Below are 27,957 nucleotides of genomic sequence, written 5' to 3'. Positions count from 1 at the left end.
GGTAACATTGGTAAAAAGTTTTAGTTTTATTTATACTGACAATGATTGATTTCATTAGTGAAACAGCTCTTATTTTATACAAATTGATTTGTGGCAAAATGGAAAACCTACTATTATTAATTATCGTACAATTACCTCACTATCATCACAGATCGCTCGTTTGTGACGTCACTGGCGGTTGAATATATGCAACTACGGCGTTGGTCGGTTAAGATAATATGAGATGGGCTAGTGTTGTACACTTAGCTTGTTTTAGTAATAACCGAAAATGAACGATTTGTAAATTTACTTTGTTTTTCTTTAAAGCGCAGTTTGTAGACATACATTTTTCGGTTTTAAGTAAACAAAATATTATTTTTTTATTGATATTCATTAATTTACAATATATCTTGCGTTAAGTATGGGAGGTATAGAAATATGGATAATCGATTGGGTACATCACTGCTGTTGGATTTATGCAACTGTGGCTGTGCATTCATACAAAATTTTTTGATGATGCGGATTGCTTTCACATGTTTCTTTATTTGAAATTTTACTCATACCTCAAGTGATAAAAGGAAGTAGTAAGGAATAAGACAGTCTTATTTTGAACTTAACCTTAATACCATAATTTATTATTTATAATTTACTTTCTGGATGCGTTACAACTAACAACAGAAATTTTGTTGTATATATACAACTGTGGCGCTAAGGACACAAACTGAATTTGTTGAATATATACAACTGCGGCGGTTAATGGGTTAAGCGGTTTAACTATTGATAAGTAAAAATAAAGCCCAGTGGTTATTATTTGTTTTGAGATAAAGATGAAAAAGATAATATGTAAACCTTGGAAACCGGACAGCTTGTACTCTTGCATATATTTACATTTCGAAAGAAAACAAAACCTTTATAAACTGAATTTTTTATTAGCACTTTTCATACCGAGATAAATTTCGCAGTGTAAGAAACTGGGATTTTCATGCAATCCACGGTTGAAAATAGATTTTCACAACATCATCCTGCCATGCATAGGGCACTCGCACGCTTAGCACAATCGGAGCACTCGGAGGTGGGGCGATAAATATTCACAAATGAAAAGCACATACTAACATGTTCGTATTCACCTTGAAATATATTAATAATACACTCCTTGCGAATGATTCATAAGAACAGGTGACGTCAGCTGACATTTTCATAATTTGTATGAATTTTTTTTCACGATATCATAATGTTTCGTTATCGACCCGCCATTATTTCGCCCTAGTGAAATTAATTATCAGAAATGGAATAAGTAGTGGGGTATTTGACGGAGGTGTAATGGACTTCATCAACATTCAAACGTAACGTAGACATACTAATAAAATGTTAAATCCTCTAAAGGGTAAAAAATATATTTTTTTCGAAGTTCTGTAATAGCTACTTTCGTAGGTTAAGATCAAAAATTTATTTCTTCTTACTATAAAAGTCACTAACACTAACCGTTTCAAAATTGTTTCTTTGAATTACTTAATTAGAAAAAGTTATCATATTAAATTATTCTAATCCGTGAACTAACGTGGTTTGATGGGATAGTACTATAGTTATGTAAATTGGTTAATTATGGTCCTCTATTTCTTTTCCAGTCTATGTACTATGTATTTAGTATACACTAAACATTTTGTACATAACACAACTTTTTTATTATTTAATTTTTTTGTTAATTTGCTTATTTTCAATAGGTTTTAGTACCATATATTGCACAATCACCATGGTGATTTTGTACAGTCATTTTAACAATTGCAGGTTGCCGATAAATTACCTTATTCCTTCATTCCTTCCTTTCCTTTAATATAAGATATTTTTATATACTCTTATTTCCACATACAGTTAACATATGAAGATAATTCTGTTTTATATTGAAAAATGTGTCTACTACTCGTTTAGATAATGGATTCTCTCCTTACTTACTGATATTTCTTTTCGAGTTTGAACGTGTTTCTAGTATTGTTTGTTCTTTAGTAATAATTAATGATTATTCAAAAATATAGAACAGACAATAAAGTAGAAACAAGTAAGCGATCTTTATATTTGTGATGTCTTTTTCCTAATAATCCGAGCAAGTAGAAACTTTTCGGTGTTAATATTGTCTCCTTCCAACGGTCAATGTTCTGTCATATTCTTATTGACATGCACATTGTAGAGGTACTTTTACATCTACACATATACAGTAATAGTACAAAAATATTTTTTAGTACAACAAGTCAAGTTTTTCATTCTAAGAAAACGTGCATATAAATTTTACAGTCGTTAATTTTAGTTTTAGTAACTCAATTACCGATACCTTGTCACAAGACTTAGTCGGTATATCTGTCTTAATTAAACAATTTCTATAAGACTACTTACATTAATGCATAAAATAGTTCATAAAACCTAGCGATACCGATATCAATCAGTATAAAGAAATCAGTATTTTGAGTGTGGGTTTATTTGTGTGCCTCGTGGAGAAGGGGGCTCGCACGCCGGCACGCCGGAACACAAGCCGCCCTCCAACCTCGAGTTGTTCCCGGGCGCCGGCAGCGTTCAGCGCTCCAACAACGGTAACATCAGAACACAAGACCCATTCGATCGCAAACACTGTATTTCTGTTCCTTTCGCCTTAATTAAAACTACTTACATACTACTTTTTTCATCAGATTTAAAAAGGTTCCAATAAACAAAGAAATCTCTTCCGTGTGAAATTACACTTGCGTATAAATTGCAATGAATGTAACTTTTGAAGGAATCTTTATTTTTTCCAAAATGTTATTTCGTTATGTTTTTTTTTTTCTCTTACCAAATAAATCATTTTTGTTTCTTTCTGTTTAAATTGTATTTTTACTATGTGATGTGCAAAATGCAAATCAAAGTTACTTAAATGTCAATGAAAAATTAAACATGAGTTAAAATCCAAACTTTGCGTTAACTTAGGTACTCTTTCAGCACAAAATGGCACATAATTGATACAAAATTAAATAACGTAATGTCATCGTGCTGTTTAATATAATTATTTTACAATAAAATAAAATATAGTATTTTAGAGTGGAGATTTTCTATAAACGAACAGAACAGAAATACAGTTGTATGATCAAGCTAAGCCCTGTGTGATAGATTTGGGCTTTTCAAAATAATACAGCATAACAGTAGACAGTTTTAGATCACAAACATACGTAACATCTTTTCGCTGCACTTTTTTTTATTTGTAGACTCAATAGGAGTTAGGTACATACAATAGTCGCAAACAATCGTCCTCCATACGATTTTAACTCATTAAACATGGTTTAATCTTTTAGATTACCAATTACAATCGTTGACATTGAACACCAAACACAAAAATTTCATTTCGACTTTGTGTTCCGTGTTTTAAACAGCTTCTGTTATGTTTTCTGTATCACTTGTGAGTGACGTCAGTTCATCCTCTGCTGTGCATGTCATAATTTCATATACCCATTTAAAAACGATTCGTTACACTAAAGGCGTTGTACTTTTAGTGGCCTGTTGCTACCGTTACGCATTTTAGCTTTTCGAGTCAAAGCAAAGCATTCATGATATCACTAGTGAATAGCAGTTTTTAACAGTATTTAGTTTTTCTAAATTAATATTCACTGACGATAACTAGTGGTAAAATGTTTGCTCTGGCTCTTTAGTTGGTTAAAACGCCAACATATCATGACTTGTTAAAACGCGCCGCTGTTATTGCCATCGTTTTGTGATTGCTTATTGAGGTAATGCTTGGATTGTCCAGTTCTTATAACGGGTTTTCATGATACACCTCATTTAATGTACTACATATTATTAAAAGAAATATTGTACTGCGTTATTTATCTTAAAAAAAATTCTTTGTAGGCACAAACTTTATCCTACTTCCTTGAGTCAGCGCTTGAACGGGCTGGCTCTGGATTTTATACTACATATGATTCATACTAACAAAATAGAATATAAATTAAAGAACACTTGTTTTAATGTTTTTTATTTGTAGAATGCATAATGTTCTGCAACATACCTAATGTATTATTTTAATAACTAATAATAACGCATTAAATTTTATGACCTAAAGGATAAAAAACGCAGTATGAGCCACGCCAGCGCATCTCCTCACACACTGACTTTAATTTGACGTGTGCAGCTTCGCCATTGCCGTCGCCGATTAAGTCGCCTGCGCGGACGCCGGTGGCCCCCGCTAAAGGCCCTTGCTGTACCGCCCTGTATGACTTCGAGCCAGAGAACCAAGGCGAACTAGGATTCAAGGTAATTAAAAAAATATAAAGTGAACTGTTTCTTGATAATGAGATCAGTGCGTTTCATTTGCGAGTCATTCTTATAACTAAAAACTTACTAAAGTTTAAATATAGGTACTAAAAGGGGCCTAGTTATAATTCACAAACACAAAAGCACGTTCAATCGGTATTGAGATTGTGTAAGGAATGGATAATTTCTCTAATCTGATTATTTTTATTCTAAGTTCAGTCAACAGTAGAGAATCCTCCTGTTCATCACGCCAAACCCAATCAGGGTGCCAGGTTTCTCAGCCGTCGTAAAAAACATGTATTTTTTTAATTACAGGAAAACGACGTCATCACTCTCATCAATAAAGTGGACGAGAACTGGTTCGAGGGCTCCATCAACGGTAAGACAGGCTACTTCCCCATCAGTTACGTGCAGGTCACCGTGCCGCTACCCAACATGTAAACCAGAGGATTCGACCACCACCATCGTATTCATTCACCTCTCATTGCGCGCGAGTTGTTTGCATTGTACAGAGTGAAATGAAACGTGTTGACTGTTCAGTTGGTTAAGGAATAGAGAAGGGAATATAAAATAATGCACACAACTCGCTCGCGTTTTGTAACCGCTGTAGAGGAAGTTAGATCTATTTATTTAAGTATATATTTTTTCATACTGCGAGGAAATCTCGTTCGTGCCCCCATAGCATAGCATGCAACGGCGCTTTTGCCATGCTACGGGGCTGGTATTCAAGAGCGAATATGCAAATTTATTCACTTTTGTTTATCTACCTTAAGTTAACAGTAAGTTGTATCGTTTCTGTAACCTTTATTTTTGTAATTTTTTAAAAAAATGAATATATTTTTATATAATTTTCTTTCCACATCGATTTTTAAGATCTACTTCCTTAACATTCGCGTTACAAATTGTTAATACATTACGTTGCCCTAGGCAGTATTATGTAGATCACTAATTTGAAGTAACTGTGTCAGACGCTCAATGGTATTGTTACGTCACGCATATTATTCCCATAATTTGTGGATTTTTGTGTCATAGAGATGTCTTCCCGAATTAATTTGAAACATTTTCATTCATATTTCAATGTTTTAAATCAATAATTCAATGAATTAATTATACCTACGTAAATTTATGATTAAATTCTCTGTACTCTAGAGAATAATAAAGATAGCCATCCAATTTAAATATTATCTTTCGGATGATCTGAATGAAATTGAAATGTAAAGGATCTATTTACATAAATGCAGCTAATAATCAACCTGTTTGAATTGCTAAAATTGAGGAAGATGTTACAGACATGACTATGTTTTTGTAATTTTAAAAATTTTGCCATTTTTTTAAAGTAATTATGTATTAGCAATTATATATTTTTAAAATATTGTTTTACACCTTAGGAAGTTAGTCGACCAAATCCGAATATTTTTTTGTTAATTGACATTCCCGCGCAATGTTAGATGTTGCGATGAGTATTAATATAGTGGCGTGTAATCATCAGTATCCGTATACACCGATGTGTTTACCCATAGTGCTACAAGTAGTATAGAGACCTAAGTAAGTAGGGACCCAACTGACCGGCCGTAGCGACCACCGCTCGGGGATGTCGTATGTATAACTACGTGTTGAAGGTTCGTTGCCCCACAAGGCAACATCAATTCAGAAAAGTGATATTTTGAAGTAATATTAAATTAGTTCCATTCATCGTGGATCTATTTTTGTAGAAACAACCAACTTTTCAAATTATATCCCAATTTTATTTATTCATTTCGTCCATTATATTTGTTTAGCTCTTCAGTATTTGACACGGAATATAAGGTTTATTAGGAATAAAGTAGTTAACATAATGAGATTAGATTTTATAGTTATATCTTTGCGGGCAATTTATTTATCTAAATGGAGAAATGTATACAATATAACGTATATTACGCTAAAGTGATGACAAAAGATGTAAGAATTGTTAATCTTGCCAGTAATTTATGGCGTTTCAGTGTTTGATGTAATATTGGCAAATTGTAATAATAGCATATTATAATGTCATTGTGATAAAGTTAGAATATGGTACCTACTATCGATGCAGTGGTCAGTGCCCATGCATCATATTTTAAATTAGTTTAGTTTTTTAATGACTTTTTTATTTCTATTAATTGCATAATAAATTACTTTAGTCATTTTGTTTACTTATCTTTTTTATACATTTAAATGCATTAATATAATCGATAGATAAATATGAATGATTATACAATACAAGGCCTCTATTTAATAACATTGTTAAATGTACTTTATACTGCACATATGTTCTAAGATCTTTACTGTCATATATTTCACATGTCCTATGTCGATGTTATAGTAATATTGAACATAATTTCAATGAATTCATCGTGTCATCATTGTCGTACTCAGACCCCATTGCATCACGTCTCTGGCATACAAAAGACAATACCTAGATCTAATATTAGATGTATGTTAGGTTCATAAATAAATTGTTCTATCTTCAAATGTCTCTTAATGTAAGTATTTTGAGTAATAATTACATCAGTGTTACAAAATATTGTAATATTTCAGTGTTATATATGTGAGTTGCCGTGGCACAGCCCTAGCTGAATGCTCAAGGCAAACTATCTACGATTTCTCATTATAAATGCAATTAACCGACCTCCGAAGATTTAACATTATGGTAACAGAATTGATAGACTGTTATTGTATTTAATATAGTCTAATGACTTGAAGGTACTTGGTATAACCAAGTTAACAAGAGACGAAGAAGCTGACATATTTTCTAGCCGTCGTATGCTGCGTTGGGTCAATGTTGCTTTACATTGCTATGTGAAGTAATCCGTTTTGGGATTTGTTATGCTTGTTGTCGATAAACGCACTAGAAAAAGCAGCTACTTCTTGTGACGATAGGTTTTAATCGCATGTCCCTAGAATATTAAGTATCCTTACTAAATCATCGTATACACCTGAAAAGAGGCAGCAAGCATTTACATATTGACTTATTGAAAACTCATTACTCGTATTAGGATAATATGCGATTGGTGCGATCACGTCTGTTGTGGTGTAATCTTGTTCATGTTACTGTAATCTTATTACTGTAATTTCATAGTATAAATTGAGGATTTATGGAATGTAATACAAATATTATTGATTTGTATTAAAATTTATCCCGAAACTTATTGCTCGTTTTCGCCTCCTAATAAAATGTTAACAATTAAATATTGACATGGTGTTTTATTTATAACAGTCTGCGTTTATGGTGTAGGTTTTTTTGCATAAGCCCATTCATTGGCATAAGCCCCTAACTCCGGGTACATCCAGTCCCGAAGTGGCGTCCATAGGGCCGTTTGCTTGCTCATCGCAAGAACATGTTTTAGGGCGCCCGTACTTACATTCTCGGCCAGGGCCCATGAGACATGGCCAGAACGAGAATGTACAGGATACATTCGCTTATCCTCTCATTCCCTTGCGTGCTCTCGCTCTTGTGTCAGCTTTTTGTGCGCGAGTCAAGGCCTCGCCATCCCTCGAGACAAGTGCATCCCTGTACATTTGCGCTTCGTTCTGCTACTAATTCTATTGATTTTCCATCGAAGCTAAATTAAATAAAAGTTAGCCTTTGCTTTTGGTCAGGGTTATCTCTGTAGAAAATTTTATCAAAATATGTTCGTTGGTTTAGTCGTGACAACATAACATACACATATAATAGGTAAATAACTATGGGTAGGGATAAGGATGAAGATACATTGACATATAAAAGTGCCTTATCGACTATTCATGAAATCATCCGCCATCTCCGTTATGCCCATTTTTAAATCTTTTTTGCGTGTAATAAATATGCCTCAACTTATAATAGCGCTACAACTGTCGCGTCGGTCGTCGTAACATACATTAGTTAGTATCTGTGGTCGTAACTAAATGAGTCAAGAATGTACAGAGGCGTGTTTGTTTGAACCTATCGACGATAGACTTGTAAAATTATAAAATCTGGACACCACTGAACTATATGATGGTATGGCTAACCATGATGCTAATGCCAACCAGCATGGAGTGGATGCCTCTGTAAATCGGATTAAATAAGCCTTCTTATGTCAATTACTTTTGAGGCGGGAGCGTTTAATAAAATAAATTAAGTATGTATGATATTTTATTAAAATCCAAATCAAGTTATAGAAACTGGAATGATTACAAGAAAATCTACTGGAATTTAAACAATGTTAGAATAATATAGATCAGAAGTTTTAATTCAGATTAATCAATAATCAGATTTTTTGAAAATATGTAGGTAATTAATTTCCACCACGAAGACGGAGTACCAAGTGCAAGGTGGATTCTTTCTGAATATTATAGTCAGAGAGGGTACGGCCATCTTCCAATTGCTTTCCAGCGAAGATCAAACGCTGTTGGTCTGGGGGGATGCCTTCCTTGTCTTGGATTTTAGCTTTGACATTCTCAATTGTGTCAGAAGGTTCCACTTCAAGGGTGATGGTCTTTCCCGTGAGGGTCTTAACAAAAATCTGCATGCCACCACGCAAGCGCAGCACCAAGTGAAGGGTTGACTCCTTTTGGATATTATAGTCTGAGAGAGTGCGGCCATCTTCCAACTGCTTGCCAGCGAAGATCAAACGCTGCTGGTCTGGGGGAATTCCCTCTTTGTCCTGAATTTTAGCTTTAACATTCTCGATGGTGTCAGAAGGTTCCACTTCAAGTGTGATGGTTTTTCCAGTGAGGGTCTTAACAAAAATCTGCATGCCACCACGAAGACGAAGGACTAGATGGAGAGTAGACTCCTTCTGGATGTTATAGTCAGACAAGGTGCGGCCATCTTCCAATTGCTTGCCAGCAAAGATCAAACGCTGCTGGTCTGGGGGAATTCCCTCTTTGTCCTGAATTTTAGCTTTGACATTTTCTATTGTGTCAGATGGTTCTACTTCTAGTGTGATGGTTTTTCCAGTGAGAGTTTTGACGAATATCTGCATACCACCACGCAGACGCAACACCAAGTGAAGGGTTGATTCCTTTTGGATGTTATAGTCTGAGAGAGTGCGACCATCTTCCAACTGCTTTCCGGCAAAGATCAAACGCTGCTGGTCTGGGGGAATTCCCTCTTTATCCTGAATCTTAGCTTTGACATTCTCAATGGTGTCAGAAGGCTCAACTTCAAGTGTGATAGTTTTCCCAGTAAGAGTTTTAACGAAGATCTGCATGCCACCACGAAGACGAAGGACTAGATGGAGAGTAGACTCCTTCTGGATGTTGTAGTCAGACAAGGTGCGGCCATCTTCCAATTGCTTGCCAGCAAAGATCAAACGCTGTTGGTCTGGGGGGATGCCTTCCTTGTCTTGGATTTTAGCTTTGACATTCTCAATTGTGTCAGAAGGTTCCACTTCAAGGGTGATGGTCTTTCCAGTGAGGGTCTTAACAAAAATCTGCATGCCACCACGGAGACGAAGAACTAGATGGAGAGTAGACTCCTTCTGGATGTTGTAGTCAGACAAGGTGCGGCCATCTTCCAATTGCTTGCCAGCAAAGATCAAACGCTGCTGGTCTGGGGGAATTCCCTCTTTGTCCTGAATTTTAGCTTTAACATTTTCTATTGTGTCAGATGGTTCTACTTCTAGTGTGATGGTTTTTCCAGTGAGAGTTTTGACGAATATCTGCATACCACCACGCAGACGCAACACCAAATGAAGAGTCGATTCCTTCTGGATGTTATAGTCTGAGAGAGTGCGACCATCTTCCAACTGCTTTCCGGCAAAGATCAAACGCTGCTGGTCTGGGGGAATTCCCTCTTTATCCTGAATCTTAGCTTTGACATTCTCAATGGTGTCAGAAGGCTCAACTTCAAGTGTGATAGTTTTCCCAGTAAGAGTTTTAACGAAGATCTGCATGCCACCACGAAGACGAAGGACTAGATGGAGAGTAGACTCCTTCTGGATGTTGTAGTCAGACAAGGTGCGGCCATCTTCCAATTGCTTGCCAGCAAAGATCAAACGCTGTTGGTCTGGGGGGATGCCTTCCTTGTCTTGGATTTTAGCTTTGACATTCTCAATTGTGTCAGAAGGTTCCACTTCAAGGGTGATGGTCTTTCCAGTGAGGGTCTTAACAAAAATCTGCATGCCACCACGGAGACGAAGAACTAGATGGAGAGTAGACTCCTTCTGGATGTTGTAGTCAGACAAGGTGCGGCCATCTTCCAATTGCTTGCCAGCAAAGATCAAACGCTGCTGGTCTGGGGGAATTCCTTCTTTGTCCTGAATTTTTGCTTTGACATTCTCAATGGTGTCTGAAGGCTCCACTTCAAGTGTGATGGTTTTCCCAGTGAGAGTTTTTACGAAGATCTGCATGCCACCACGGAGACGCAGCACCAAGTGAAGGGTTGATTCCTTTTGAATATTGTAGTCGGAGAGGGTGCGACCGTCTTCCAACTGTTTTCCAGCGAAGATCAGGCGCTGCTGATCAGGCGGAATGCCTTCTTTGTCTTGGATTTTGGCTTTTACGTTTTCGATTGTATCAGAGGGTTCAACTTCCAATGTAATGGTTTTACCAGTCAAGGTCTTAACGAAAATCTGCATTTTGTTACCTGTAACAATGAAAACTAAGATTGATCAAAACTGAAACTATAAATTTAACGAATAGGTGACTGTATTTGCAAACAATGGAAGACAAAGAACAAAGAAAATTCCAGACAACAAAATGGCGTCACCCACAGAAATTGACAAGTCATCACAAGGGAATTGTAAAAAGTATAGAGAATTTGGAGCTACAAACAAAACTAACCAATTAATTTCACACTCACCAGTATTCTTAGCAGGACAAATTTTTTAACTATTTTTATTTAGTAATTAGGTAGGCTTACAAATCAAAATTCACTAAAAACACAACACGATCAACAGTAGACAGTTCAAGATCGATTAACTAAAAAATAATGGCAGCACACACTCTTATACGCGTTCTCAAGTATATTTTTGGCTGGCAACCCTAGGAATGACTTGTTGCTACGTGGTAGTATGCGTAGAAATTAGTAAAATGTTAAGAAGGCGAGGGCAGCGTGCGTAAGATAAGACTTTAGACGTAATCCCTTTCCGATATCCATCTGTGATCGGGTAAAGACGCACGGTTGTTGGAGATTTTTGAGGTTTTTGGAGAAGAGCGCGCAGTGGGCCACGAAGCGACTCCCAATTCTCTTAGATCTCTACTAAACGACAAAACAAATAAAACAATTGCTCCATTCATACAATCAAATATTTCGAAGGCTGTTAATTAAATGAAAATTACGACGTTTTGCAATCTGTCCCTGTGATTTCTTCGTGGTGTCAGCTAGCTTGAGAAAAATTTGTTCGGAATTAAATTACCTATTTATCTCTTACCCTCGAAATGTCCCTTTAGACACAACAAGTTCCTTTTATTAACGGAGCTTTAGTTTGCAGCCTTAGATCGAAGCAATCATCCTTCCAGTGGCGATTTCTGTAGAATGGCGCGTATGGCGCCGCCATACCATAATTTTTAAGCATGAAATAAAATGTAAAAAATTGTATACTTACATACATACATATGGTCACGCGCCCAGCGCGCTCAATCGCCTAGAACTCACTGAGTTTGAAACATGGGTCTGGCACTGTGAAAAGCGCACTACCATGTTTACGCATGTTTTTCACGATAGTGTAGATTTGTGATAACTTTTTCTATCTTTCTATTGATTTAATTGACGTTTTATTTAGTATTTAGTTAATAATAGACATGAAAATATCAGCTATTTCATACAAAAATTTAAATGACAAAGTGTAGTTTTCTTAATGAAAGACTGAAAGTTATTCAGATTAACCGTCTGAAAAAACGATTTTTCAGGTTTTGTGCACTTAACACTACACCCTATACTTATATCAAAAGCTGTAAACACCAGGAATTTATTCCTGCAACTTCAAGGATGCAGTGGCATCCTTGAAGTTGCAGGAATAAATTACTCACTTATTTAGAGTCCATAATTCCTTCTTGCCACTGGTAACATTGCATATCTGTCTGCTGAGACTGATCTGTCAAATCAATCGTGATTTGCGATTGGATTGTTCGTGGTCGGTCGGGCATATTTTTGTCGTCTTGTACAAAATCAAGAAATTATGCATCATTATTTCGCATTGCGGTACTGTGTTATAGTGCATTAGTTTTTCATTCTGTTTTGTATATAAAATAAATAATAAATCACGTCATAAAAGTCGTCGTTTCATAATATTGGTGGTATTGGTACCTATTATTTGATTAATTTTTATCGTAAACAAAGTAAGATAGTTATAGCTATTTTTTCTTTGAAACTCTTTCAAAAGTATGAATCCCTGGATTGTTAAATATAACGCGTGAAGTAGTATAAAATTTACTGGCGAATTTCGCTAAAAATGGCTGATATGATACGTGCGATGGGGGCTCCAAATGGACCCCCTGTAAAGGATAAGTTAGGATCGCCTTCTACTGAATCGGAAGGCGGTGGTGATATAGCAGAACTTGCAGCTGACTTGGAGTTAGATGAAGCAGATGGACCCAGTACTAATGGTAATTACATTCTCAAAATGATATAGTTCTTTTTTTATATATACATATCATTAAAATTTTGTATTTCTACTTAAAAGTCAAATACATGCCAATTACCAAGTTATAAAAGGCATATAAAGCTTTAATTGTTTTGTTATCATCAATATTTATGACTCACTTCATAACACATTTAAAACTAATATACCTACAGTGTTTTTAGAAATGATTTAACAATAATTGTCATAATTAGGTTTAGGTCCCTATGGGAACAGGAAAAGTGAGTTTATGAAAGTGACTCAATTTCTAAAATTCATTTTAGTTTTGAGCTCATTCCAAGAGTGTGACAACAATATTCCAAGCTCTCAGATAAATGTTAGTAAGCTTTCTACTTGTTGGAACCAACAGTCTATCATTTGAGTACATATATTTAATAACCCTTAATTATATGTAAGTACTCAAATGATATAATATTGTTGAAATTTGAATTTTAAATGTTTTAATTCATGCCTATAAACTAGCAACATAATACTATCAACATACAGCTAGCAAAAGAAATGTAATCAAAAATGTAATCTAATTGAGTGTTCTAAGTTTGTTATTTGCATGTTTAGGAGAGAGACAAGCAGTTTTGGCACCTCCTGAGACTGAGTGGTACCATGGCCGGCTTGACCGCTATACCTCAGAGGAAAGATTGTGGGCAGCAGGGAAATTAGGCAGTTATCTGGGTAAGTTAATAGCTATTTTCGAATCCTGGCCAGGGCATGATGAGAAAAGAACTTTATCTGATTGACCTGGGTCTTGGATGTTTATATAATATGAATAAGTATTTATTATAAAATATAGTACCATTGAGTTAGTATTTTGTTACACTAGTCTCGAACTTACTTTGAGAATAACTCTATCAGTGTAATTTAATTTAATTTTTTTTTGTAATTTTATTTATTATATTATTTATTTTACAAATTAACCAGTTGGATTCAGATAATAATCTTGACATAGAGCTTCATTGCAACTAGCTTTCATTTTAACCAGATTATTATGTTAAAATTTTATGGGCAAACAACTAAGAACATTATCAGATTACTGTAAAGATGAGGAAGATTGGAAAAAAAGGGTCTGCAATCTAAAGACAATAATAATACACACTTTCCTTTAAACATAAGACAAACTAATGAAGTTGTATGAACCAGATAGTATTGAATGTAAAATCCCAACAAGACAATGGAAAATGAACTCCCTAACTTTTCCCATGCTGTTGGCAAAACAATGTAAGGTGATATTTTCTAGTTACATATTACATGTTTACCTCACTTCTTTAATTAATGTGAACATCTTGATTTCATATAAGTACAAGTAGGTACATATACATCATAGTCATGTCTATATCCCTTGCAGGGTAGAGAGAGCTATGTTCAGCTTGGCTTTTTGATAGAATTGAGATTCAAATAGTGACAGGTTGCTAGCCCATCACCTAAAAGAAGAATCAAGTTTATCAACCTATCCCTTAGTTGTCTTTTACGACATCCTTTTGTTTTATTTATTGGTGCCATGAACCAAATGGCATTAATGCTAGAATGCATAACAACAAATTGAAATAACTTATTATTTTTCTCAATTATTTGAAATCCATGTTGAGTTTTCTTAAATTTTACTTTGCTCTTGACATAGTATTGTTTTTAAACAGCATTAATATTCAGCAACCAACTCTGTTGGTACTATAGCGGTATGCTCAGTCTATTGGCCAATATACTGGTCTATTCTTACTTGTATTTCCATCTGAACTGGTTATTTAATGCAAAAAAAATTGCAGCATAATTGTCTTTACTTTTAGCAAAAGTAAATTTTGCTATGTGTATATTTTTGTTTCAGTCCGTGAAAGTGATAGGAAGCCTGGATCATATGTTTTGAGCTACCTGGGTCGCACTGGGATTAACCACTTTAGGTAATCTTCAATCATAGGATTTAAGGAAATTCCATATCATCGTATCTATGTACATATAATATTAATATTTGAAAACAAAGTTTATGATTTTCAGAAATATATCACATAGGCTAGGTGCTTAAATGCATTATGAATGTGAAAGGGCTTCTGTTTGTGTTTCATTCAAATCACAATGCATGAAACAATAAAAAATACAACAAAACTAACCTACTGTAATGATTTAGATAATTTTTAAATGGTTTTTATGGAACACAGGATAACAGCAGTATGTGGCGACTACTACATCGGCGGCCGTCAGTTCGATTCCCTGGCGGAATTGGTCGGATTCTACAGTCATTGCTCGGACTTACTGAAGCGGGAACGGCTCGTGGAACCGGTGCCCCCTCCCGAGCCTGTCAACGATAAGAAGGTTGTAATACTATATTCTTTAACCTACTCAACTTTAATAATTAATATTTTTGTGATATCAAAGGTTTAATGCTAGAAAGATCATATTTTGGAGGAGTACATTTTGTGTTAGATAATGATAGGTAAGTATTACATGTAATTGCAGTGTGTTCCAACCCTAGCTAGAATAGGAGACAGTACTGTTCAGTAATTGATTACTCCAAATGATTAATGTTAGAGGATTATTATAAGGAGAAAGCAGAATTTATTAATTGCAATAACGTAGAATACATATTATTTATTATTTTAAGAGCGTCAGTGGTCGAATTGGTAAGGTACCCGGTAAAAATGCGTGTGGTGCAAAAACACACAGGTTTGATTCCACCTCGGCCACATGGCCGGATACACTACTTTGAAAATAGTCATTGGTACATACCAATGACTATTTTCAAAGTAGTGTATCAAAAAACGTCAAAAACATCGTTAGGAACCTGCACATTCAAGCAATTGGATGTGTAACCATGATCGAGACTCCTCCACGCCTCTAGAGTGGTCGTTACTAAAACTAGAAGGAAGAAGAACTATAATTTTAATTTTGTTGCAGAGAGTTGTGGCTATACTTCCATACACGAAAATGCCCGATACAGACGAATTAACCTTTCAGAAGGGTGACATTTTCTTCGTACATAATGACATGGGCGATGGCTGGCTGTGGGTCACTGCACATAGGTGAGTAAATAAATTTTGTGTTTATAAATTACTTTTGTGTATTACCCCCATACTGGACGAAAGTGACTGAAATTAATTTTTTCATCAAACCCCTCTGTCAGTTACTGATGCCATCACATCGACACACTAAGGTCTGCCAAGTTTTATAAATTGGTAAAAAATACAAAAAAATACATAATAGGCAGGTCATCGAATCCATTAGAAATTAAATGTTTAAGATATTTTTGGTTTATAAAGCGGAAAATAGACATAGGAAGAGTTAAATCCTTGTAATATCTAGCCCATGGACTGTTAAATTCGAATAAAAAGATCTAATCTGAATTTAAATTAAGTTTGTTCCGATCATTAATTTCCCAACATATCACCTTGGCTGCGCAACGTATCCGTTTCATCTTTAATTAGTACATGCGAGGTAAATGTAAGTCATTTAACACGTAACTGTAAGTAGGACGTGATGACCAAATATCACTACCGTTGTTTGTGACCAAGTCATTGTACTTGCTATTGTATAGTGTTTTTTGAGGCCTCGAAACAGGCAGGTGTTGTTTTAGGTCACAGCTTACTACACTTCTACGGGGAGAAAAGGGTCATTAGTATTGGTTCTAGTGTAACCAACATAATTTATGTCGGTGCGAATATAAAACAAACGGCAAACGATTTTTTTTATCTTGAAATAAACCTCGACAAAGCCTGTACAAGTAAAAATTATGTGAATGACTTCCTTTCTTACAAAGTAAGAAATGAGGTCGTACCACAATTCTTTATCATACCCAGACATACGTAAAAATACACTGTTATCAATTTGTTCAACAATGTAGGTATATTAGTACGTAACAACAACGATAAAGACAATAACAACCAAATCATTACTTTGGAATAAGTTTAGCAACTAAGTTTTAGTTTAGGTATTTTCTTTGCGGTCCTAAAAGGTCATCATTGAGCGACCTTGGTAGAGATATGTTCCAATTGTTTCTTTAATCCCTGGCAAGCAGAGTCTACGCATGGTCACTAAAAGATAATACATATACCTTTTCAATGGTCGTGTGAAGACTTTCAGCAGTTTACACATTAATTAATATAAAAATATATGCAATAAAGTCTATCTGACCTTGATGAAATCCACAAAGATAAATAAATATTCTTATCACGCGATTTAAAATACAAACAATAACACGATTTTACCATTATCTTTTCGATAAGCAATTCCGAAACATTACAAAAAAAATCCTTTTTTTAGAACCGGTGAGCAAGGAATGATCTTCAGGGAGTTGGTGGAAGACCTCGACCCGTCTATCGATCCGAACACAGTATTCTCATGGTTCCATCCCAATTGTACCAAAAGCGAGGCAGTTGATATGCTCGTAAAGGCCGGGCCGGGGAGCTTCCTCGTGCGACCTTCGGACAACTCCCCTGGGGACTACTCCCTGTTCTTCCACATCAACAATCAGATCCAAAGGTTCAGGATCGAGAAGAAAGGCGTCAGGTACCTGATGGGTGGGCGCACCTTCGAGTGTTTGGACGCGGTGATAAATAGATACAGGAAGGAGCAGATTGTAGAAGGACATACTTTGGGACAGCCGGTAAGAGTTTGAGATTTAATTTATCTCTAACGTTATAATGATATCACATCAAAATTTTCGGATAAAAATAGTTAGTTTATTTTCATTTCACTTTTGATTGATTGTCATCTTTGTCAACAATTATTTTCCCTACAGCTTATAGCGGAGGGGCATGTGATCGAGCCACAACAGAACGCCACAGGCGCCGCCGCCGAGAAAATATATGCGACATTGCGCGAGTGCAGAGACCAAATCGGCCTTAAAAAGATGAAGGGCATAAAGCACCAAGGTTACCTCAACAAGAAATCTGACAAAGCTGCCAAAAAATGGAAGGCCTTATACTTCGTTCTCCTTCAAGAAGGAACCGATACGCATCTCTATTTTTACGATTCGCCGAAACGCACGAAGCCGAAGGGACTCATCGACTTATCATGCGCATATCTTTATCAGGTACCTACTTTCGCAATAATTGGCTTATTGTTCAAGCGAATGGTGTATTTTAGCGTATTGAATGCTTTTGTTACGGTTATGGTTGTCATAAATTTGTAGGACGGATGGCGTCTGGCCGTTTTCGACATTAGCATTATTGTACTTTAGATGTGGTCTACTTCATTGTTTGTGGTTCGTGGTCGAGTTGAAATAGCTCGAACAATGTTGTTACAAATTAAAACGGTAGAAACGGAAGGAGATAACTTCACTTCCTTCGAATTGATAAAAAATATGTTAATTGAAGTGCTAAAGAAAAATGGTTTAAAATGAAAATAAAATTCTCTTGCCATTTTGTCGTCTTTCTGTGGATAAACAAAACCTTTTTAAGTATCAGTATTCATTAAAATCTTTTTAAGCCCCTACAAAACCTTTTGATATGAACTAGGGTAGGGCTCAAAACTTTACGCATAGTTTCTGGCTCGACTGCTCCAAAGGGAAGATTTTCAGCATAGCTATGTCTGAGGAATCACAAGAAAAAAAAAGAAAGAAGGTTGTGATTGTGCTATAATCCGTAGGTTGCTTGCGCGATTAAGCATTTTTTTATGTTTGGACATACATACATATAATCACGTCTCGCGGTGTAGACAAAGCCAACATTCTTGAAAAGACTGATAGGCCACATTCAGCTGTTTAGCTTAATGACTGAATCGAGATTCAAATAGTGTCAGGTTGTTAGCCCATCGCCTAAAAGAAGAATCCCAAGTTTATAAGCCTATCCCTTAGTCGCCTTTTACGACATACATGAGATGGAGTGATCTTTTTTTTTCTTTATTGGTGCCGGGTCTACACGGCACTGTTTCTATTTGTTTGTGGTCCTTTATAAATAGGAATCTGACGAGCGAAGTTTATGATAAAAAATACACTGCTTCCAGGTACACGAGTCACTATGGGAGCGCGAATTTTGCTTCCAGCTAGTAGAGCGCGCATTACCGTGTCTGTCCACTCACACGTTCCTGGCGGCCAACAGTGCGGCGGAGGAACGCGCCTGGCTCGAAGCTCTGCGGCCCTTGTGCGTGCCGCAGCAGGCGAGGCATCAGTGCAAGGTCAGTGTTGTACTTTATTAGAGTTGTTGCTATAAGTTATTATCTTTTGTTTTTAATATTGAATAGCACGTTCTTTCGAGGAACGTTAATAATGATAATTCATCTAAGTTAGTGTTCAACATACAATCTACTAAGCGTAATTACTAGGTACTACTCGTAGCTGAAATTTTTTTGGGACGTATATGGCAGCACTAAGAAAAAAAAAATAATGGAGTGCCATAAAACGGGAACGATGTTCTGTCTGCGCGACAGACGCTACTAAGAAATAAATTCTGTAATTATAATTATCAAATTAATTGTTTTCCAAACAAGATTGTACATTAGTCTGCACCTTGCGCAGGTGCCCCGCGTGGTGTGGCTGCGCGCGCTGCGCGTGCGCTGCCTGACGGCGCACCGGCTGCCCGCGCGCCTGGCGCCGCGCCCGCACCTGCGCCTGGCGCTGGGCGCCGCGCCCGTGGCGCGCACGCGCGCGCGGCCCTCGCCCGACCCGCACTGGGACGACGAGTTTGTGTTCGAGTGAGTACTGCTTACTTACTGCACCAGCCACCCATCCGCAGTCTTCTGGCGTAAGTCCACGATGCGATCTTAATTCTGGAGCCCGAAGTCCGCCTGTTTGAACGAGCTTACAGTGGGCAAATTTGGTTTTACACGAAACAACTACTGTTTGATCTCCGTAAACGTACTTTACTCATATAAGATACATACATATAATCACGCCTCGCTGGGTAAACAAAGCCAACAGTTTGGCTTAATGGTGGAATCGAGATTCAAATAGTACCAGTTTGCTAGCTCATCGACTTCGACTAAAACCACATTCAATAGAATTTCTTTTTCATCTTCTATATAATTTCGCTTTAAGTTTTTTTAACCCTTCACTTATTTTATTGCAGTGACGTACCTCCAGATGTAACTTCTTTCACCATCACTGTTCACAATACGGGGAAACGTGGCAAAGAATCAGAGGTTGGTATATATATTATTCTTTCAAGTTTTTTTTGTACTACTATTATGCGATAAGTTTTCAAATGTACACTTTGAAATCGTGTGCAACTTGAAACAATAACCCAACGAATGTATGTACAAACATAAATCTTTGTCTGCAGGTGGCAGAGTTGACAATTGAACTGGCAAATCTGGCCAACGGTGAAGAGAGTGAAGAATGGTATCCACTGGCCGGCATGACGCCGATAGGAGAGTGGGGATCGCTCAGATTACGTATAAGGTAAAACATACTCAGGATGTCAGATTTAATTATATTTTTAAAACTTACTGAGTTAGATCAGATACAATTAATGATAGCAAACAAATAAAAAAGTATACATCTATTACGTCTTTATCCCTTATGGGGTAGACAAAGCGAAGAGTCTTTGAAATGTCTATGACCACATGCAGCTATATGGCTTAATGTTGAAACCGTAACAAAAATCAGATATAAAATATTGAAAAAGTACCATATCCTTGCGTAAGCATTGCAAATTTGACTAGGAATCCATTGATAAAAAGAAAGAATAAAAGACGTATAAGATTGACGCGGCCGCTCGGTTCTCGAATGTATACGAAGGGGAATAATTTTTGACATTTTGGCAGGTATATGCAAGAGTTGGTGATGCCGCGCGAGGAATACAATCCATTACGTCAATTACTATTGGAACCCGGTTTGCCCGCCGTAAAAGCCTTAGCCGAGATGTGTAGGACTGATAGGCAACCACTTGCCACTTGTAAGTATTAGATACATGGTTTTTTTCTTCAGGTAAACCAGACCTATTTGGTTCCGTTGTCCTGGTGTTATTTTTTTTGTTTAGCTAGACAGTTTTCAATTTCGCAGTTAAAATTTGACATATTTGTCTGAATCTGAAATCAGAAGAAAATAATTATCTTGTCGGGTCCTTTGAGCCTCGAAGGACCTGACAAGATAATTATTTAAAATGTTTCCCGCCCTGGCAATAGAAGCAAAGACTAGTCATTTCCGTACAAAGATGTAATAAAAAAACATTGATTAAGGTTAAAAAAAAATTATCAAGTCTTTTGAGTCAAGAATTTGAATGTTCCATTATTATAATTGAAAACATTGACAATTAAGTTACTCTCGCTGCAGCGATCCTCCACGCGTTCACTCAGTGCGGGCGCGCCAGGACATAACATTGTGAAACGCAGTCAAGAATTTGAATGTTCCATCACTATCACTACATAGTATAAAACGAAGTCGCTATTTTAGTCTGTTTGTCTGTATGCTTAAATCTTTAAAATTACGCAACGGATTTTGATGCGGTTTTTTTGTAACAGGTAGAGTGATTCAAGAGGAAAGTTTTTATGTATAATAACATTTATAATTTTGCACCCGTGCGAAGCCGGGGCGGGTCGCGGGTTTCATTATATATGGCGCACACACAGCCTCACATCTTCCCCACACACACTTACACACACACACACATCACACGCACAGATACACACCACACTCACTCACCTTTTCAATAATTTAAGCTCCTAACCATTTTTATTTTAAGTAATAAATATCAGTTAGGCCTACTGTTAACACCTTTGTTATTCTTTTTGGTTTGTATAATTACGCGTTTGCAAATTAATCACACCAGACTCACTACTCCCTAAAATACAGGTTCGTTCCTAGCTTAGGGAGCAGAGAATTATAATTCCTATGCATACAAATTTTTTTGTCTAATATTGTCTTGCTGTAAGTTGAATTTGAATTTGAATAAATAAATTTATTATTATTATTATTAATTGTAAACGTTGACAACTAACTTACTCTCCCTGCAGCGATCCTCCACGCGTTCACGGAGTGCGGGCGCGGCGCGGAGCTGGCGCGCGAGCTGGCGGCGGCGGAGGTGGCGCGCGAGGCCGACCACCGCGCCATGTTCCGCGCGGCCTCGCTGGCCACGGCCGTCGTCGACGAGTTCATGCAGGCGCAGTGCAAGCCCTTCCTGCAGGTACGCTGTCGCTAGAGGCCGCCACTAGAACCATATTTGAAAACTACCGCGGTGAAACTTTCACATTCACTCAATTGAAGGTCAAAATTTCATTAAAGTGGCTAATATTAAAATAAAATACAATATAACCACTTTTTAGTAATCTAAATAGATAAATGTTTACCTTATTTACTTTGAGAACGTACAAGCCGTGTGTCCCGGCACCAATAGAAAAAAGAATAGGACCACTCCATCTATTTCCCATGGAAGTCGTAAAAGGCGACTAAGGGATAGGCTTATAAACTTGGGATTCTTCTTTTAGGCGATGGGCTAACAACCTGTCACTATTTGAATCGCAATTCTATTTTAAATCCAAATAGCTGAACATGGCCTATAAGTCTTTACAAGACTGTTGGCTATGTCTACCTCGCTTGGGATATAGACGTGATTATATGTATGTATGTAGTACATACAAAAACATAATTTCATATAGTCACGTCTATATCCCTTGCGGGGTAGACATAGCCAACAGTCTTGAAAAGACTAATAGGTATTGTTCAGCTTTTTGGTTTGATGATAGAATTGAGAACATTTGTATATCCTCACGACATTAATAAAAATGGTATTTGGATTTAAGGCCGCCATATCGGAAACGATCCAGAAGTTGATCGACTCAAAGCAATCAGCGGAATTGAACCCCACCAAGATGGACTCGCCCGACGACGCCTGCAACAATGCTGAATTCTTACTCATGGTTCTCGATCAGGTATGAAATGTATTTTTTTTTTAATTTGAGATATAACCAAAAATAAAAGATTTTAGAAACAGTATCTACGAGGTTTGTGCATTTTCAGATATTTATCATAATATAAGGCAGATGATAAGGTCTATACCTAACGACAAAATTCATGCGAATGTGGCGCCTCTCCCCAAACAATAGAACACCTGTTTTTCTGCACCCTATGGTGAAAAAAAAAACAGGTGCATTTATTTGTTGACTGATGACGATCGCGATGATGATGCTGACGTTTTGGTTGCGTTGTTCAGATAACGCTGTCGATCTTCACGTCGCCGGAAGCGTGTCCGCGGCCGGTGCGGTACCTGTGCGGCTGTCTGCAGCGCGCCGCCGTCGCCAAGTGGCCTAACGAGAGATTTGTCCGCACCAGGGTCGTATCCGGTAATATTATATTTTTTTTTAAAACAAAGTTTTGTAAAAATAGAAGTATATTTGGTTTAAGTGGTTTTGAACGGCTGTGTTATTTTAAATTTTTGTGTTTATTTTTTTATTGTTTTATGCAATGCTTTTATTTCCTTACCAGCCAGTGTCGTTGACTGTATGTTTGAAGAAACTTCAATGGACTTTCGATCGATTCGTCGGATAAATTTCAAAAACCGTCTTCTGAGATGTAACAAACACTTTTCTGAAAACCGCATCAAAATCGGTTCAGCGAAACTCGGTATAATTGCGGACAACAATATATACATATCGGTCAAATTAAGAACCATCTTTTTATTGTAGGTGGTTAAAAAGAAACTTAACTAGCCATCTATTGGCTAGTAGCCGGTAAAACAGAGCCCACTAATACAAGTTAATACTCGTTTATTGCAGGCTTCATCTTCCTCCGGCTGATCTGCCCGGCGCTGATCTCCCCGCGGGCGTGGGGTCTGGTGACGTCCTCGCCGCCGCCGCACGCGCAGCGCTCGCTGCTCATGGTGGCCAAGTGTCTGCAGAACCTCGCCAACCTCGTCGAGTTCGGAGCCAAGGTGACATTCATACCAATAATAATAAAGTAAAAATGAGTTTGTCTGTCTTTCACGTCAAAAACACTGAAGCGATCTCCATGAAATTTTGCATAAATATAGTGACGGGTATGTCTTTCCTAGTCAGAATGTCATGGCGCAGAAATATAAGAAGATCGTACGTGACGTAATAAAAGGAGAGATAGTGTGGACCACGGAGAAGGACTTATCATATGGTACTTATGGTAATTTATACGTGGACGGAGTCGTGTGCGAAAGCTAGTTTGTATATCACAGAACATCCCTTTGTTTATAGGTACGAGTATAACAGAACAGACAGACTGAAAGCCAAAGTCAATTAAAATTCATGATGGTTTTTAGTACAACTGAAAAGAGGTGTAATAAAAACTGATATTGATTTTTTCAGGAGCCTTATATGGAGGTTGTGAACCCATTCATTCTTAAGAACAAGGAACGCATGGTGGTGTTTTTGGATCAACTAAGCTCTGTGCCCGACCCCGGCAACGCACCGCATAATTCAAATAATAACTTTGATATTGGTGAGTAGTCTACAAAAAATGTCTTTTTGTATGTTCAGTCACATGTTTGTGTGTATGACATATGCCAGAATGTAGATCCTGATCATAAATACAAATAGATTGCCCAATTTTACAAATTTATCGCAGTTTATCCTAGATTTATTTTAAATTTCTGAAATTGGCGGTAAAAATCTACTCATTTATTTAGGAAATATAACTTTTCACATAAAAACCTATGTTCAATCCCTGTTCAGCGAAAGAACTGGCGACCCTCCACCACATTTGCGTGTCGCACCTCACCGAGCTACAGGGCCTGGGGAAGAGCCAGCCGGCCATCAGGAAACTGGTGACTGTCACCGAGATGCTCACCAAACACAAGCACAAGTACCTCGAGATGATCAGATAGGACACAGGTGAGAAATGACTACCTCCTTCATCTTCGTCCTGGGCTTAGCCCTCCTCCTCCTCCTCCCATCCTCACCTATCTGGGGAGGAGCTCGGGCTGAGCATTGATTAATACTCAAATTAATATACATTACTCAGAAAATGATTCATTGGTATAAGGTCTAGGTAGGATTTGAACATGTGCCCTCTACGCGCATCACATTCGACAATCGATGCTCTTATTATAGACCTGTAGGTCTAAGGAACAAACACTATTGGCAGTCGCCATGTGATGTTGGGAATAATATAAACATCTATACAGGTTAAATTGTTATAAGATGTCATTGATACGATCGTTCTTATATAAGGACCTGGCCAAAAAATACTCAGCCATCAGGACTGAAGACATTTACCGAGATGCTCACCAAACACAAGTACAAGTTTGTTAAACTATAATTCTCCTGGTGTTAGTCCCAGTTACATTTTCACCTTAAATCCTATTTTAATCCTATAATCCTAGATTGGGTAAGTCAGGGTAAGAAGCGAGAAGCGTTATCTAAAGAAAAAATCAAAACAGACCTTTTTTTAATATTAGGTGTACTTGTTTCAGGGTAATGTGCTTCGTAGACAAGCGGTAGAGTTAGTCATAAGTCCTCCGGCTTAGGATAAGACACTATACCTTAGTCGTATACGCATAGTCATTGTTAGCTTTAGCCATTATTTAGCATTATATTAATAAGCATTTTATATTTTCCATTCATTTGTGGGCTTCCTTGTGCCAAAGTTTTGGGCTTAATCAGCTTACAAGAAGCGAAATGTAGTAGAACTGCTGTCACCAAAATAAAGATATACTTACCGATAAGACTTACTTGTTTTAAAGGAGTTATAAACATTCTATACGACATCTTATTCAAGCCTCTTTGTTTTGGTGTACTGCAGACTTTAAGTTTGTAAGTTTGATTTATATTTAAAATTATTTTGATATGACTTACTTTTTTGTATTTGTACACCTTGTGTAAGGCCTCTGTTTACGAATTAAGTAGCATTTATTTGCGTATTAATATAGCTCTCTATATTAGAATTAAATATTTATTACTTTTATTTCCAACCAAGGCTACATCTGAATTTTTACACGTTAACTGAAATCGATGAGATGTGTAAACTTAAGTCAAAATAAGAAAATAATTGCACTAATTTATCTTTTCATTACCTTGAAAAACCTTTTATAAAATAAGCAACCGCAAAATTAACATTGTTTTTTTTAAATTGAGTATCTTGAAGTGATCATCAATCAATCAAATGAAATAATCGTTCAATACTTACGTATGATCGATCTTATTTAGAATTTATATTCAAGTATTATATACATAAGTAATGCATTATTAGCATTAACTCTAGTTGTAGTCTTAGGATAACATTTGACCATCACTCATGAGACACCAAAAATGTACTAGTGAAAGTATGAATGTGATAGTTGTTCGCGTCGTAGGATGGTGTTCTTCGAATTAGACATTTGAATGTGACAATGCACTTACATTTACGCAGTGCACCGTGACTATAATTATTGATTCTCTGTGATAATTATTAATTATTTCTTCTTGAATAATAATTGCATTTTTGTACTGTGATTTTATTGATTTTGAATTGGTATTTACATTTTTCTATTTTTCACTTGTTGCTTTTAAGGCCATGTTGTGCTTGGTGACAGTGGAATAAGCGCTATAATAATCTATTCTGTTTAATGTTGTCACAAATATATAACCAAAACTTGTTTACTATCACCAAGAACTTTTTGGCATATAGTATTTTGAATATACCAGTGGGCCGTTTTGATACATTATCCGAATGAGCCGGAGACGTGTAATCTATGAGCTCCTCTATAAGTACAGTATACCACTTTTGCAATTTATGTACATGTACAAGTTACAATGTACCTGTGCAGAAGTCTATTTTTGGTTTGGCTCGTAAAAATATTTGACCCTTTCAGAGCGCGCCATTTGAACCCGTGAACTGTCCACTATTATAAGCCAGATAGCAGACTATATTTTGTTTTTGGAGTTTATGTTCAATATACTTGCAATAAGGTCGTTATTTTATTGAGTTATGATTTGGTTGATTCGGCGGTAGGCTGCGCTATTCTGCCCCATATTGCCGATGCGTCTCAAAAGTGGTAGTACTTTACCTACAAACAAAGCTTTTATAATGTGGCCCACTGTACTCGTACTATATTGTTTTTGACGTCACTATGATACCTTACTGGGCTGAGCCATTATGTTGTCGTTAAGTTAAAATTCAGATGATATTGTCGCTTGAATATTATACATTGATTTGTCACATTTCTTGCTCAAATGACCGTTTAGTTGTTGGTGGTTCATATTTATAGTGCCATATAACTGTACTTATTTTTATTGTATACCCGGCCTGGCTTTGCACGGTGTCTTTTGAAGATTGTTTTGTATTTTTAACACAAACAGAACAACCTTTTAAAAATTGAATACACCTTCAAAAGAAAAGAAAGCTAAGAAAAAGAGGCGGGCGGCGGGTCAGGGTGACTTTGTGTTTTACTGTGTCGTGATAAATGTCAGTTATACATCACAATTTTTTTAAGAACATTTAAGCTTGAGCCTTTTTTGTCTTTGGTTAAAGATTTTTGGAACTTCATGGTATTTTATAATTTAAATAGAAGCATGGCATTGTATGCTTTGTTGATTGCGATGTTTTTTTGGTTTACTCATAGCATTGATTTATACAAATAATTTAATCAGCACTATTATTTATTTACCAAATCCATGATAACTTCTTAAAATATAAACTGATCATACAGACTGCCATAGACTACGAACTAGTAGAGAACATCAAAGCATCGAATTCAGAACATTCATATTTATTTGCCTAGAGTTAGCTTGTAGGCGTTGTGAATGTGTCGCGCCGTATTTAAGTGAATTATTTAGCTTATGATAGGGACAATGTCTAGACTGATTTACGCTCCAATTAGATGTGGTAGTAATTATTAAAGTAATGCACTAGATTTTCCAAGAAATTGTAACAAAAGGTGATAATATTGCAATATTTCGGCCCAATCGATATGAAAATTTTTGATACTAAATTTGGAGATAAACCATTAGAAAAAACAAAATATTGACCTGTTAAATTTTTGAAACGTTTTACACACTGTTTTATTTTTATTATTAAAGAAAGTAAGTATTGAATTACAGCATTGGGAATTGTAATATTTAGCACACATGCTCAGTTAACTGCCACATTATTATGATTAAATTTTAATAACAAATTTACTTGAATTTTAGAGGACATTGCAATATTTTACTATAATGTGCACAAATCTACTCAACTGCACTTGTTGACGTCTGCATACAAAGCAGAACTATAATATTGCTCTCTTTTCAACTTTGTTAGAGTAAAAGTTATTTGTTCCGATATGATAAGAAATAATTAGCATTATACTAGATTTTG

General features: G+C 36.5%; 3 protein-coding genes across 3 annotated transcripts in view; 2 read left to right on the top strand and 1 right to left on the bottom strand.

Annotated features, from left to right (window-relative positions):
• LOC106129629 (endophilin-A) overlaps positions 1-7,455 on the top strand; it is a 31,420-nt gene extending 23,965 nt beyond the window's left edge. The window contains exons 10-11 of the mRNA XM_013328231.2: positions 4,124-4,245; positions 4,561-7,455. Of these exons, the coding sequence (XP_013183685.2) occupies positions 4,124-4,245; positions 4,561-4,686 (248 nt within the window). The 3' untranslated portion in view covers positions 4,687-7,455. The remainder of the gene's footprint in view (positions 1-4,123; positions 4,246-4,560) is intronic.
• Positions 7,456-8,361: 906 nt separating this feature from the next.
• Positions 8,362-11,183, bottom strand: LOC106129631 (polyubiquitin-C). The gene is made up of 2 exons (XM_013328234.2): positions 11,027-11,183; positions 8,362-10,810 (listed from the first exon to the last, which is right to left on the bottom strand). Exon 2 carries the CDS (start codon positions 10,800-10,802, stop codon positions 8,517-8,519), a length of 2,286 nt encoding a protein of 761 aa, XP_013183688.2. The 5' UTR covers positions 10,803-10,810; positions 11,027-11,183; the 3' UTR covers positions 8,362-8,516.
• A 1,074-nt stretch (positions 11,184-12,257) lies between these two features.
• Positions 12,258-27,788, top strand: LOC106129632 (ras GTPase-activating protein 1). The gene is made up of 19 exons (XM_013328235.2): positions 12,258-12,771; positions 13,362-13,475; positions 14,620-14,692; positions 14,948-15,101; positions 15,684-15,808; positions 17,046-17,388; positions 17,524-17,817; positions 18,729-18,899; positions 19,240-19,415; positions 19,790-19,862; positions 20,003-20,121; positions 20,487-20,617; positions 21,675-21,844; positions 22,461-22,589; positions 22,871-23,000; positions 23,433-23,587; positions 23,991-24,123; positions 24,357-24,515; positions 25,097-27,788. The coding sequence occupies exons 1-18, from the start codon at positions 12,618-12,620 to the stop codon at positions 24,506-24,508; spliced, it is 2,796 nt and encodes a 931-aa protein (XP_013183689.2). The 5' UTR covers positions 12,258-12,617; the 3' UTR covers positions 24,509-24,515; positions 25,097-27,788.
• Positions 27,789-27,957: the final 169 nt, after the last annotated feature.

This window comes from Amyelois transitella, chromosome 16, assembly GCF_032362555.1.
Source record: "Amyelois transitella isolate CPQ chromosome 16, ilAmyTran1.1, whole genome shotgun sequence".
Taxonomy (NCBI): Eukaryota; Metazoa; Arthropoda; class Insecta; order Lepidoptera; family Pyralidae; genus Amyelois; species Amyelois transitella.
The sequence above is the reverse complement of the archived record's forward strand: the minus strand, read 5'-3'. Positions and strand labels throughout refer to the sequence as shown.